General features: G+C 42.9%; 1 protein-coding gene across 1 annotated transcript in view; it reads right to left on the bottom strand.

The window, feature by feature from the left end:
* TESMIN (testis expressed metallothionein like protein) overlaps positions 1-13,790 on the bottom strand; it is a 33,437-nt gene that overhangs the window by 6,000 nt on the left and 13,647 nt on the right. The window contains exons 6-10 of the mRNA XM_090032350.1: positions 12,286-12,406; positions 6,468-6,544; positions 2,659-2,750; positions 2,051-2,122; positions 900-1,002 (exon numbers count right to left, since the gene is read on the bottom strand). Of these exons, the coding sequence (XP_089888476.1) occupies positions 900-1,002; positions 2,051-2,122; positions 2,659-2,750; positions 6,468-6,544; positions 12,286-12,406 (465 nt within the window). The remainder of the gene's footprint in view (positions 1-899; positions 1,003-2,050; positions 2,123-2,658; positions 2,751-6,467; positions 6,545-12,285; positions 12,407-13,790) is intronic.

Here is a 13,790-nt window from a genome sequence, read left to right as displayed (position 1 = left end):
TATTTGAGAAGTATGCCATAGTTTTATATAACATATGGAATACGCTTTTTGATTAAACTGTTCCTAACAGTGCTGAGAATGATACTGGGGAGTTCCCAATAGTTCCATGTTAGGGACACTCCAATAAAACTGTATTACAAGATCCAAGTACCTCTTTTTGAAGAACAGAATTATTTTATTTTACAAAAACTAGCTAGGTAATATAACTGTCTAAACAGTTGAAATATAGTATATTGCATATTGCACAGGCACTACCCCTTTATTTCTCTGCATTTGGTTCCACTCAAAGGTTAACCAGTGCTTTCATATCTGGAGGCAATTTTCTGTCCAATGGAACCAGGTTCAGCAGTGTGACATTCAGATCCCTTTACACTGCAGCACTAGACCAACAAAAAAAACAACATAGTAAAAAATCCCTGAGGTTTTTCAAATCCTCCTCTCAAATGTTGAGGATCTATCAAGGTGGACAGCAATTTGGGTATCAGTTTCTTTTGACTTGTATCACACCAGGAAATTCCCGCTGCTTCACCCAGACTGTTTCCTGGCATGCTACACTTCCTGGACACACTGTTTTCTGGAGGACTTAGCGTCACACCAGCAGGCCATGATTCTGGAAAAATCTTTTCCCCACCTGCTTTCTGCTTTTTAAAAAAACAAGGTTTTATTTGGGAGTGTGCTATATGTGAGAAAATGCAGTCATACTGGTTCTGGTCCCAGACAGATTGAAAGTCCTCTAAAGTGAATGAAAATTCTCAGTGACAAGCTTTTTATATGTAAATACATAGGTAACAGTCAAATTTTCTTTAAAAGAATACATTTTTAACAATGGAATTCGAAAAATTAAAAAAAATACTGCCATATTTTCCTGTCTGACCTAGATAACACGCTACTTCTATTACCTTAATTGCTTTAAATCGCTCAGTTTCATGAAGTGGATTGTTGTAACAATTATTGCAGTTGCAGTTGCTGCAAAAATCACCATTGGCAAAGCAATCACAATATCTGTGATCAACACATAAAGCAACATATAAAATGTAAAAATTAGCTATTTCAAGACAGAATATTTTATATCTTTACAAAAATATATGTCTCTCTCTAACACACACTGTACATTTGACACTTATTTCTCCCTCTTACTCAATTTTATAATACATGACAAAACTGTAATGACATCACCAAACTGCCTCAGAGACGGTAGATATGTTTCTTTTTGTGTGGATGGAATAGCAAATAGAATTTTACACTGTTTCCTAATTCTTACATCATATCTTACAAGCAATATTGTTGTATTCTCTGTTTCTTTTAATCTAATGTATCCACTTACATTCCTAGGGCAGATCCTAGCAAGCTGGTGTAGTTGCAATGGCCAAAAACAATTTGCACTCATTTATATCAACTGAAGATTTAACCCTCTCTGGTTTTAGACCAAGGTCTTACTTATGTATTTGGGGGAAGGTGTACTCGGTTTGGGACACACATAGTTGGTGTTCACTAACTTATTAGCTGGTACTAAAACACATTTACTTCATTTATATATATAAAGGGCTTAGTCTGTCTGTCTGTCTGTCCGTAATGCTCTTGGAGCACTCTGATTGGCTGTCTTGGCAGCTAATCACAATGGTTACTGAAACAACCAGAGTGTTCCGCACAGACAGATACAGAGAGACAGCCTGATGCGGGAGGAGTGGGGTTGTGTCACAGGGCTGGACGTGCAGCAGGCAACAGGGGTGGCACTCGGCCGGATGCGGAGCAGCAGCAGTGTGGGGCAGTGGGCCGCGAGTTGGGGGGAGGGAGGATGCGGGGCGGGGCGGAGCAGGGCTGGACCTGGAGTGGGCAGAGGGGCTGGCGTGCAGCCAGATGTGAAACGGTGGCAATGCAGGCTAGTGGCTGGTGGCGATGACCTCTGCATGCAAGCTTCCACCCTGCTCCTGGGAGGCGGTGGCAGCATGCAGTGGTGGCACGTGGCGCTCTGTCCCGCCTGCTCCTCTGTCATTTTTGATTGGCAATTCACTAGTATTTCATAATAAATGCTGGTTTGTTAGTTACTTACAATTTCAGACACTGAGATTTGGTACAGTTACATGGCTTTCTAGACTTTATATCCCAGGAACTAAGAGGCAATCTATATAGTTTTAAAAGAAACATAAAATGTATTTATGAAAATGAATAATGGTCATATATTTTTCTTCAAAATACAAAACCTGACCTTTTTAGCATCAATTATTAATACTATTTAAAGATGACATACAAAGACAAGCCTAAGAAAGATCCGTTCATTTTAAAATTACATGCTGAATACATTATAGTTCATCTTTGAAGATCACCTGGCATATAGATTCAGTTTTAAAACTTTTACTTTTTCCTCTTTCAGTCTTTTGCAGGGCACAATAACAAGGTATTTTTGGTCCTACAAAACCAGGGACTATGCTATATAATCCTGAGTGCCATCTATTCACATTTTATCCATTTAAATATTTACTCCTGTAACCGAAATGCATTATTTGCTGGGGAAGCAAGGAAGAAGTGTGTTATGCTCAAAAGGATCATGGCCTGAAGTGAATTCTCCAAAACTATAAAAAAAAAAATGACAAAAATTCAGAATAACTTGTCAACCTAGTGCTAAAATTAGTTGTAAACTGACAGTTTCACAGTTCTTACCCAATTAAAGTAACTTTTGTTGAGCCCTGAAGATCTGGTTCTGAATGAAATTCGGCACTACTGGCCACAGTTTGTAAGGATCCATTATCAAGCTGTTCGAAATAAAAAGGAAATATTGTGCTGGTGTTACATTGTAATAACAATACCTCTCATTTTTAGGATTTGGCAGGGAAAAAGGAAGACTAGGAAAACTGAATTACAAACCCTTATTCAAGCAAAGTCTACGAATAAAATAAATGCAGGCCAGGAAAAAATATAATGAATACTAGCAAATTGCCTGTCATGAATGACCGGGGTGCAGGGGGAGCAGGGACAGAGCCCCGTGTCTGCCCCACCCTTGTCTGGGCCCATTTACTCCCTTCCCTGCGCCATTCCTGCCACTTGGGGTTTGGCCCTGCTCCCCCTCTCCCCCGCCACATCAGGCCTCGGCCCACTCCTCCCCATCCCCGCTGGGTTGGGCCCAGGCCCATTCCTCCTCCCTCCGCTGTGTTGGGTCTGGGCCCACACCTCCCCTCCCCCCAATCGCATTGGGCCCAGGTCCTTTCCTCCCTTCCCCCTCCACTACATCGGGCCCAGGCCCACTCCTCTCCTCCCCCACACTGTGTCAGCCCTGTGTCCATTCTTCCCTTCCCCCCGGCCACATCAGGCCCAGAACCCGGGGCCCAGGGCTGCTCCTCCCTCCCCCCTGCTGCTGCTTGGGGTCTGGGCCCATTCCATCTGCTACTGCCTCCACCTCCAAGGAGTGGTGAGGGGGTGGGAGTCGAGGCCAGCAGCACTGGCCTCGCCCCTCCTGCGCTGTTGCCACTGCTGCCAGGGAGCAGGGCCAGGGGGGAATGTCATCACCACCTCTAGGGCCCCACTCTGTCCCTGCCATCATGGCAGCACTCTGCTGCCACCTCCTGTCCAGAACGCTCTTGGAGCACTCTGATTCGTTGTTTCAGACAACCAGTCAGAGTGTGAGTAAAGTGTTATGAACAGACAAAGGCTTTTATCATATCACAATACTTAACCATTTTTTAGAGGTTCACTATTATGTTAGGATTCTTGTTCTTGTTACAGTGGAGAACCAGCAATAGATTTCCCTAATGCCATTCAGCACTAACTCATTATTCCCAAATTGTTGAATAGTCTGGATTCAGTTTCCTCTTAAGTCCTGCAATCTGTTGCATCTGGCTATTAATACCAATGTTTTCCATTGAGTTCAACTGCAATTTGCCCTTTAAATGGGCTTAGAGTATGTGTAAAGTGATTCCTACTCCACCCAAAATTTAAAACCAACTGGTACCAGCACTGGCAGCAGTGTTTTTATTCAGGTAGTGGTGAAAGAAACATTGACTTCATAATTCTTTATAATCTACGTGATTTCTGAAAGTCTCTCTCCATTCCATAGGTGTTAACAACCCTCTCTCTTTTTTAATGATCTTGACAGTCCACTAACCAAACTATGTAACTTCTGCAATTTTGCTGTCTTTCAGCTACTCCTGATAATATAGTTCCTATTTTATAGCCCTGCAGACTGTTTTTAGGTCTAGCTAAAAACATTTACTCAGGTGAACATTAAATAAATGTAGAAATAGCAATCAGTAAAGTGCTTGGATACACAATCAAGACACTCAGGAATGCTAGATTTTTGTTTTATAAATTTGCATAAAAGAGGTACATTTAATTCAAATGACTACAGGACTAACAAAACATATTTTGATTATGTTTGGCCTAGTTTGTAGCAACTTTTTATACCTAAATGGCATGTGCAACATTTACATGTGCAATTAGGGTGACTGAATAAACACAAGCACAGTTTGAGCTGGAGGTTATTGCTCCTGGGTGTGGTGTTTGCATGTGTGCCTGGGACCGTGGCATGTTGAGCTGGGGTGGAACAGACTCGATTGGCAGGGGACCCAGGAGTCAGCTTCCCAGCCTGTGGCTGATCCAACGCAGCTGAATATGTTATGGAGGAGCTGGTTAGGGCATGAGGGTGTTACAGTGCAGGGACAGCTGGGGCTAGCCCCCTCATGCCCCAGCCTCACCCATCAGTGTTTACATAGGCATTGCACTGCACTAAATAACACCGCTGTAAGATAGTATTTACATTGGGCAGTACTATCCTACAGCAGAGCTTACTAGTTTATTGCAGCCTAATAGTACCACATGTGTAGACGCTAACACTTTACTGCAGAGCTAATTAGTCAGCTCTGCAATAAACGTCTCATATGTAGACATGCTCAATATGTTACAAAGCAAATTAATACACAGTCGAATGAAGTTGTATCTTTTTATGTTTTGATCTTAAATTGAATAACATGGCCCTAGGCCCTTAGCATGTTAGTAAAGCTTCTAGTTTTGTTTTAACCAGAGAAAAACGTATTGTGTTACATGTGATGATGCACCACACTATCTGTACCCCTTTTCAAATTCTTAAATCCATGCATGAAAGCAGGATTAGAAATCTAGGGAAGAAGAAGATCAATTGGAATTTAAAGAGAGAAGAAAAGCATCACTAAAAACATCTTTAGATTGCAAGGCTAGGATGCCACAGCTCTGATTTGCAAACATAACCTTTAAGGATAGAAGAATAAATTTAGGTTTCATATTTTATTCAGCATTTTAGATATTTGGTCATTGTGATCTACACTGAAACCATAAATCTATTCCACATGAAATGCAAGTCATCAAGTAATAATTTTCTGTCACTACTAACCTAAATTCTATTTGAATAGACAAACTAGAAATCAATGGCCCTCTACCACTTTATCAGTCCCTTGAGCCATCTAATTCTCTTAATTTTCCTTTAACTAACAGCCTGCTCAGCCAGCAGTACTGAATAGCCAACAAGAATAACAAATTAAACATTTATAAAGATTTAGCAACCCTCCACTTTTAAGTCCTTAATGAGGGGAGAGAAAGGAAAAGTAAATCCTCCTGGAGTGCAGGATGCTTGCTGACAATAGAAGAAACAATTAATACTATGCACTTACATTGAGTTCTGCTTTCTATACTTCAGGGACTAGTATTTTAAACAAACTGAACAAAAAAGGAATTTTAACTTCAAAACTATTTTATATTTTACCTATGCTGACAATTTGTTCAGCTCAATCCAATGAGTTTCTGTATACTCTCAACCCTCATTGATCTGAATGGGAATTTGAGTGATGGATGCCTGCCATAGGTTGGTACCTACGCATTTTCTGACTGCTCTGCCTATCTAATGCTTTATCTTTAAAGCTCTGGGATAAAGATTTTGCTCATTTCCAAGGAAAAAAAATCAGTTTAATTTCCTTTGTAAACAAAACTTGATCTCTAAAGTTGTTTCCATTCATAACAAGACATAGAAGAATAACAAATTCAAGAACTTGATATAGTAAAAGCTTTGTCATCTGACATGAGTGGGGTAAGGGAGGTGCCAGTTTTCTATAAATTCTGGTTATCTGAGAGTTATATGGAAGACAGTGCCATACTTGTAGTGAATATACTTGATGTGCATGTGCATGCCGGATAGACTTGGCAAAGATTTTGGTTGCTGAAGTGAGGATTTGTATTGGGGAATATTGGAAATTACAGTTAATAGAGTATTCTGGTTAGTAAAATTCCCGTTAACACAGCTTTTACTGCATTATAATAATTCTGTTCTTTATAAATATTATGATCTTACATTGGTTTCACTTTCATTCCTCTAAAAAATTATTCAGGAACCACAGACCTATAGCTACACAAGATTACTGAACACTGGATGGAAACCTAGGCAACCTTATTGAAGTAACATGTGTACACCAGGTCCTGATTAATAGGCTCTTTACAGGACATTCTTTTACCTGCTGTTCACTGAGATCCAGTTTGCCTGGAACTGATAAAAACTGTCCCAGTAGAGTCATCATAGGGTTACTTGTATCTATAAGGAATATGTTTAAGTTAATAGGACTGCTCGCAAGGAGGAAAGTTAGATACCTATGTAAATATTGTAAGACAGTGATACCCAAGTCACCTGGCCCTGAGAACCAGATGAGTGTTACGCAGCTGGCCCACAGACCTGATCTGGCATACAGGGCCAGTCTGACGGCCCGATTCACCCCACAAGTCTTCTCAAAGATCTGGAAATTTGGCAGTGGGAGAACTAGGGCATCATTAATTGCCTGAAGCCATGACAACTAGCACTGCTGCTGCTCATCCCTGCCACCAAACTTCCAGACCTGCAGAGGCTGACACAGTTCTCCTACTAGATTTGGGTCGTGGGCTGTATCTTGGTCACCCCTGTTTTAGGAAGTGGGCCTAACTCCGTGAAAACAGGTGGGTTGTTTAGCATCTTTAAGACCCTTTTATTAAATAAGTACACCTTTCCTGAGTGTTCTTATATTTCATTTCCATCTTTCTGTTCTAGATCAGCTTGGAAAACAAATTTATGCTTCCCACACATTAAATATAGTGAATGAAAATCTGTGAACTCTCCCCAGCACTCTTCTTTAAATAGTAGCAAAAGGGTACATTTTAGAATTGCTAAACAACTACATATAGCCATGAAAAAACATCAGTAATTTGTCAACAAATAATCTGAATAAGTAAGTATTTTTTCTTTAACACTAAATATATCAAAATGCCAATTTAAAAGCGGTAATATTGCTTTATAAATAATTTAACCGAGAAAAATCTTAATTACATTTACTTTGAGTTTTTATTTCATAACATTTCAAAGTTAGGAGAGACCACCTGGAATCAAAGAAGAAACATAAGAATATTGGACTGGCGAGGGTCATTGAGTACAGCGTCTGCAATCACAGACAACCACAAAACAGACATTAAATACAGAAATGTGCAGTAGGACATGTGCTTCAGCTGCTCCCACATACCAGAAGCCATAAAGCTTCCTCTAGCACTGAAGGTGCAGTCAGAAGTTATATTTGTCACATGATCATCCCCTTGAAAGTGCTCTACAGCCATGCCCTGACAGAAGTGCACAGCTGCAGAGCACTTTTAAAGTCCACAACTGCAACAAATTAACTCATTATATGAGGGTTCAGATGAAGGTGCGCCAAAGTAGAGCGCCTTCACTAACTTCCACCTGCTTGGGCAGCTGGATAGATACAGGCCATCCCTGCCCCTGGTGCTGTCTGCATGATCAGAGTGGGGAGTGGGGAGGGGAGAGAGATGGGGCTGGGGTTTGCCCGGCCTGTGCAGGGGGGTGAGGGTGGATTAGAGCCCCCTGCCACATCACGGGGGCTACAATCCACCCACCCCCACTCCAGCACTGCCTGGGCAAGCCTCAGCCCAAGCTCCTTTCTCTCCCTTCTCCCCCTACCGCCAACACTGTGCAGACAGCACCAGAGCTGAGATGTGGGGGAGGGGGCGGGGCTAGAGGAGAGACACTGCAGACATCTCTTTGGCTGGATTGGCTCCAAAGTGGAGCTTGATCCCCCACCCTCCTGACCCAACAGCGAATGTCTGTTGGGTTGGGAAAGTCAGTGTAACTCATGGAACTTTCTGTGAAGCACTGTAAGTTAGATTAGGGAGTTGCACATCTGTCAGTGCCCTCAGTAACAAACTAGGATCTTTAGTTCACAAAACTAATGAGGTCACAAACTATAATGTGTCACAGAAAATGAGCAGGAGAGAACAAAGGCATCACCAGTGCCTTAGGTTCCTACATAAGCAGAGAATTTATTAGGTAAAATATATCCAACTCATTTTAAAAAATATTTAGCCTAGGAAAAAAACAAGGAAAGCATGGAGGAAATCAAAGACATAAAGTGAGTTTCTCTACATAGCTCCCGGTCCAACAATGCACTTAACCACAGGTGTTACTTTGAGTGCAGGAGTAAAACTATTATATTAAATTCATATTAGACAGTATGAAAAATAAAACAGGCTCTATGGAGCTGACAAGATGAATCTTGCCACATCAAATTAATTTGCTAAATTCTTTAAGATGCTGGACATTGGATGGAAGCTCAAAAGAAAGCCCTTGGCAACTTTTGTGGCTTGCCATAAGGGACTTTTCTAGATTTAATTTTGGGGTTTTTTGGATCTGGGCCCCCCTGTCATCCACTGTGGCAAACTATGAAGAGAAGCAAAACTAAACATAATCTGGCCAAATGGGAGCTAAAAATAGGCAGCAGCTGTGGACACACTCCCACACCAACATATTCTTCTTTGCAAAGGCAGGCAAAAGTGGATTTTTAATGTGTAGTAATTTTAATGGTAAGAAACTTAGAAAGCTGTGCTACTATGAGAAAGAAATACTGAAAATGTTACAATTAAACTACACATTTATAGTGCATTGCTGCTATATATGAACATGTACCTTACCACTGAAAACTTTAATACCTAAGCCAATGGCTCTCAAAGTTTATTGGCTCGGCTATCATTTTCCTCAAGAAACTGCTGTGCAGCAAAGTAATGCAACATCAAGCTCATTTAATGCCACTGATACAGATTCCAGAGTTTTGGAACCCTGGAGCTAAACTACAACCTGCCTTTCCAGCTGCTTTTGATTTTTGAAGAAAGAGTGACATTTAGTGGTGAGCTAGGGTAAATGCCAATGGATGTAGGGTGTGTACAACTTAGAGCAGTGGTTCTTAAGGTTTTAAGCATTAGACACCCCTCATTTGACTCAAAGTACTCCTCAAAAAATGCCAGCTCTTCACTTTCCCTCATTTTTTTTGGAGTATGGAAAAATAAGTGTGTTGCAAAGAACTCAGACTACAACAGGTCATTTTTTTTAACACTGTGGATTTTTATTTGAAATCATTGGGCACATCCAGACAAATGCGTACATGCAAGGTTATGCTTTTCCTGTGGGACAAATAGCAGTGGCACATATCTGTACCACTGCTATTTGTCTCTGGGCACACCCCTACACATGCACTCTAGTGCATGGCAAAGTGACCCAGGTGGAGTAGGGGAGACTAGGGCCAGCAGCGGAAGAGGGGGGCTAACAGGGCTTAGCTCCCACAAAAGCCGGGCAGCAGTAGGGCCGCAAGGCAGCCTGGCCATGGGCTTCTAGTGGCTGCAGCAGGGGTGACGAGGGAGTGGGGCTGGTGTTGGTGCTGCCCAGCCAGGGCAGGACAGCATGAGGCAGGATGCGGGATGGAGCCGCAAGTGGCTCATCCGGAGAGCCGCACAGAGCCTGGGGCACATGCCCCCCATGCCTCCTAGGGTGCACACAGCAGTGGAAGTCACCACCTCCTCCCTGTACTGGGCACCCCCTGGACAACCTGCTCATGGCTCCAACCTGCCCCCTGTTGGGGGGGGGCTCAACCCTCCAATTATTTTTTTTCTCCCTCTGCCTATGGCCAGTACTTGTACTAGCCCCAGCAGCCTTACCTGTGAGATTAGGGGCCTCCTGGGGCAGCAGTGGTGCTGAGCTGGCTGGACATGGCTCTGGATGGCTCTGGCTAGCAGCCAGGACATGGCTCTGGCTAGCCAGGCTCTCTTTCTGGCAGTGCACACTGCTGCCACATGCGCCACACCACTTTTTTCAGCCGTGGTTTTTTTTTTTTTTTAACACCAGGATCTCATGGTGTCGAAACCCCCCACTGTGCTGCAAATTAGCAGAATGGTGAATGGAAACACGTGCGCCATGTGTGCTTTGCAGTGTCTCAAACTGCTTTGAGGCTCCATAAAGTGCATATGTGTGCTCACCAGGACACGCCCATTTGGGGATAGCTTATGAATTATATCTGCATACCTAGCACTGCTGGCATTGTATAGCATCCCACAGCATCCCAGGGTGTTGCATCACCCTGGTTGAGAATCACTGGCTTAGAGCAACCCTGTTTCTTATGGAAAGAAGTCAGCATATTAATAGGCGATAAAGTATTCACTTAATTCAGCACATTTATTGTACTCTTCTTTGGTGTTTAATAAACCATTTACCACTTCTGTTGGCACAATAAAATAATACAAAATACAGGTGCCTGAGATTTTCTTGGCTGATACTGATTGCCAATGATTAACCAACCATATTGGCCAATGCTGATCCAATAACTGACATTTAGTAATAGTGCAAGGCATTTTAAACTACTGATATAAATAAACCTTTTTTGTTTGTTTTGCATTTACACACGCACATGTCTCCTGCCTGCTCTGGCCCTTGATGAAGAAGGCAGTGACCACCTTATTCCCACATACCACCCCCTTGCCAACAGTTCCTACCTGCAGCTTTGCTCCCTGACATCCCTGGGTAGGTGGGGCAGACCCTTGTGAGGACAGTGGTGCCAGGAGCATTTGGAGAGACAGAGCATGCCACTGCCTTAGCGCTGGCAGGCCCCACACAACTGAGCTCCTGTGGCCACCAGGGAGAAGCCACTTTTGCAAAGGCACCAAGTGCCTGGCAGAGCAGACTGTCTCTTACACGGTGCCTTACCTCACCCATGCACAGCCTAATGTCTCTGTGGCAGCCCTAGTGCTCAGGTCCCTGCTGTGGGCACAGTGTTGCCATGGCAGCAGCAGCGGGAACCAGTAATGGTCCCTTTGTTGTTGAGTGCAGCGCCCTGTGGCCATTCCCCAGCATCCTCTCCCAGTCCTGCTGCTCTATGGGACCTGTAGCCTGCTGTGGGCTTGGGCCAGTGGTGATGACTTTGAAACTCATGCTAAGCTTGGGCTTACTTACAAAAGTTAAAACAAAGAATAATAATGCTAACTGCATATTGCAAGAGGATGTGAGTTTGTGGCTAGGCCATCTGAGAAGGAATAATGAAGTATCTCTTCCAACTTATCTTGCTATTCACGACTATTTCAGGCAGACTCTTAATTGTCTGGCATGTAACCATATGACACGTCTATCCTTGATTGATTAGTATAGTAAATATTTCTTTTGTGACTAACTCGTGTTTATGTGCAGGAAGAGGCATTCTCCATATGTAATAGACGTCTCCTCCTGATTTAGTATGTTTTTCCTGGCTGTTAATCAGTTTCTTGATATGTTCCAAACTGGATAACCTCTTGTTACTGTAGAAGGTAACTCATTCAAATTAGAAATTTCTGATAACCAGTAATGAGCAAGTTTTTCCTGTCAGTTACTGCTTGGGATTATCTCTTGATTTACACAACTAAAAGAATGCTTAGAAGATGCTAAACTAAGGGTATAAAAAGGCAGTAAAACAGCAAACAGCATGTGCTTCAAGAATGAGAAATTCCTCTGACACCAGTTCCTGATGCACCTGGCTTACTCAAGAAGTTGAAGAGAAACAGACTACCTCTTTGTCGCCTGTTTGGTGAGAAATCATCACCTTATCGCTAATTACTAGATTTGATTTGGTTTGGGCTCACTTGACTTGATTTTAAATACTTGTAGTACATAAAGCCTTTCTGTCACTCGTTGAACAAGGTATCATGTCAATCCCTGGGCTAGTCCGGAACCCTAGGTTTTTATTTGCTAACAGTGGTGGAGTGCAGGGATTGGACTATGCTTGCCAGGGTGCTCCTGGCACATGGCTGATAATGTCATTTTTCCTTTTATAGGTGCTGATCCAATAGCCAACTGATGTACCCTAGGAAAAAAGTATCATTGTTGGTAGCTACATTAGTTTTGGCTCATCTCAGCACTATTGCTGAGAAACACAATCTTATTGTATCACAGACTATTAATGTGCATTTACATATCTGACGTGTCAGAGATAAATTTAATCTTCTTTGTACCTGACTGAAGATAATTATGTTGGTCTTGATAGTGGGGAGCCAGATGAACTGTTTTTAGGTCTCTTGTGCCAGAACTGTTTATACAAAGTATCTGAGTACTTCCTTTCACTTGGCAGATCACCTGAAATATATAACTATCAATTAACTTTCCTCTAAAGGTAGGGGTGCTCAACATCTGGTTGGCAAGCCAAATGCAGCTGTTGAACCACAGTATCCAGCCCATGGGGCTCCTCACAGGTCAGGAATGTTGGTGGTAGGGGAGCAGTGGCACTTAATACTGCCACCCTTCCCCACTGCCAAATTCACAAGCTCCACACTGGGGCTGGACCCACAAGGCCAGATTGGAGCTGGGCAATGCCCTGTTCCTTCTGCATGGCTGGGTTAGAGCCAGGCCACACCCGCTTCTCTCTTTAAGGCTGGGCCATGCCCTCTTCCCCCTGCAGGGCTGGATAGAAGCCATATCATACCCTCTCCCTGCACTGTGGAGCCAGGTTGGGGCCAGACTAGGCTCCCTTCTACTGTACAGCTGGATCAGGGTTAGGCTGTTCCCTGTGCCCTCTGCAGAGCTTGATGGGGCCCCATCATGCCCACCCCAGGGGTCAGATTAGGACTACTAGCCTATTCGGCTAACCATCCAAAAAGGTTGAGCACCACTGCTCTAAGGGACAGTATTTCTAAGCATCCACATAAAGGTTTCCATATGAGTAACATTCCATTTTATAAAAACTGCCTGATCGCAGAATGCCTAATTTCTCAAAGACACCTGGATTATTACATATTAGACTGTTTGCTTTACTTTCTTTATTTTCAGTTTATTTTTAAAAACAGTTATTGAGCAGCTATGCTGTTGCTTCTCCTCACATCTAGAAAGTATTCCTAAGTTTCTAGGGGTGTAGGTTGTAGCCATGTTGGTCTAAGGACTCAGGCAGGCAAGGTTCTTTTGGTGAATCTGATATATTTTATTAGACCAAATGGCCTCACAGTATGCCAACCTTTTTATGAACCACCTGGAAGAAGAATTCCTCAAGGACTGCACCATTAAATCCTTGCTATACTTAAGATATATCAATGACATCTTCATCATTTGGACTGAAAACCTGCAGTCTCTGATTGAGTTCCATCAGAAATTCAACAATCATCAGCCCTCCATCTGACTCTCTTTTGAATACTGCAGCACCAACATCTCCTTTCTAGACACGATGATCAGTATCCAGAATGGTAAGATACAGACCACAATATACAAGAAACCCACAGACCAACATACATATCTGCACGGAACCAGCAATCACCCTAAACACACCAAGAAAGCTGTGATATACAGCCAAGCCCTCATATACCACTGAATTTACACTGAGGAGAACACCCGAGATTGCCACCTCACCAATCTTAAAAAGGCTTTCACCTAACCAGGACACTCCTCCAGAGAGATAGATCGCATGTTTGAAAGAGCCACCCAGATACCACGTGAAGAATTGCTTCAGTACAAAAGAACCCCCCCCACGAAT

Source organism: Crocodylus siamensis, chromosome 2 (assembly GCF_052110815.1).
Source record: "Crocodylus siamensis isolate JL-2025a chromosome 2, ASM5211081v1, whole genome shotgun sequence".
In the NCBI taxonomy this organism is placed as follows: domain Eukaryota; kingdom Metazoa; phylum Chordata; order Crocodylia; family Crocodylidae; genus Crocodylus; species Crocodylus siamensis.
Note: the sequence above shows the minus strand (reverse complement) of the source record. Positions and strands in the feature narration are given on the sequence as shown.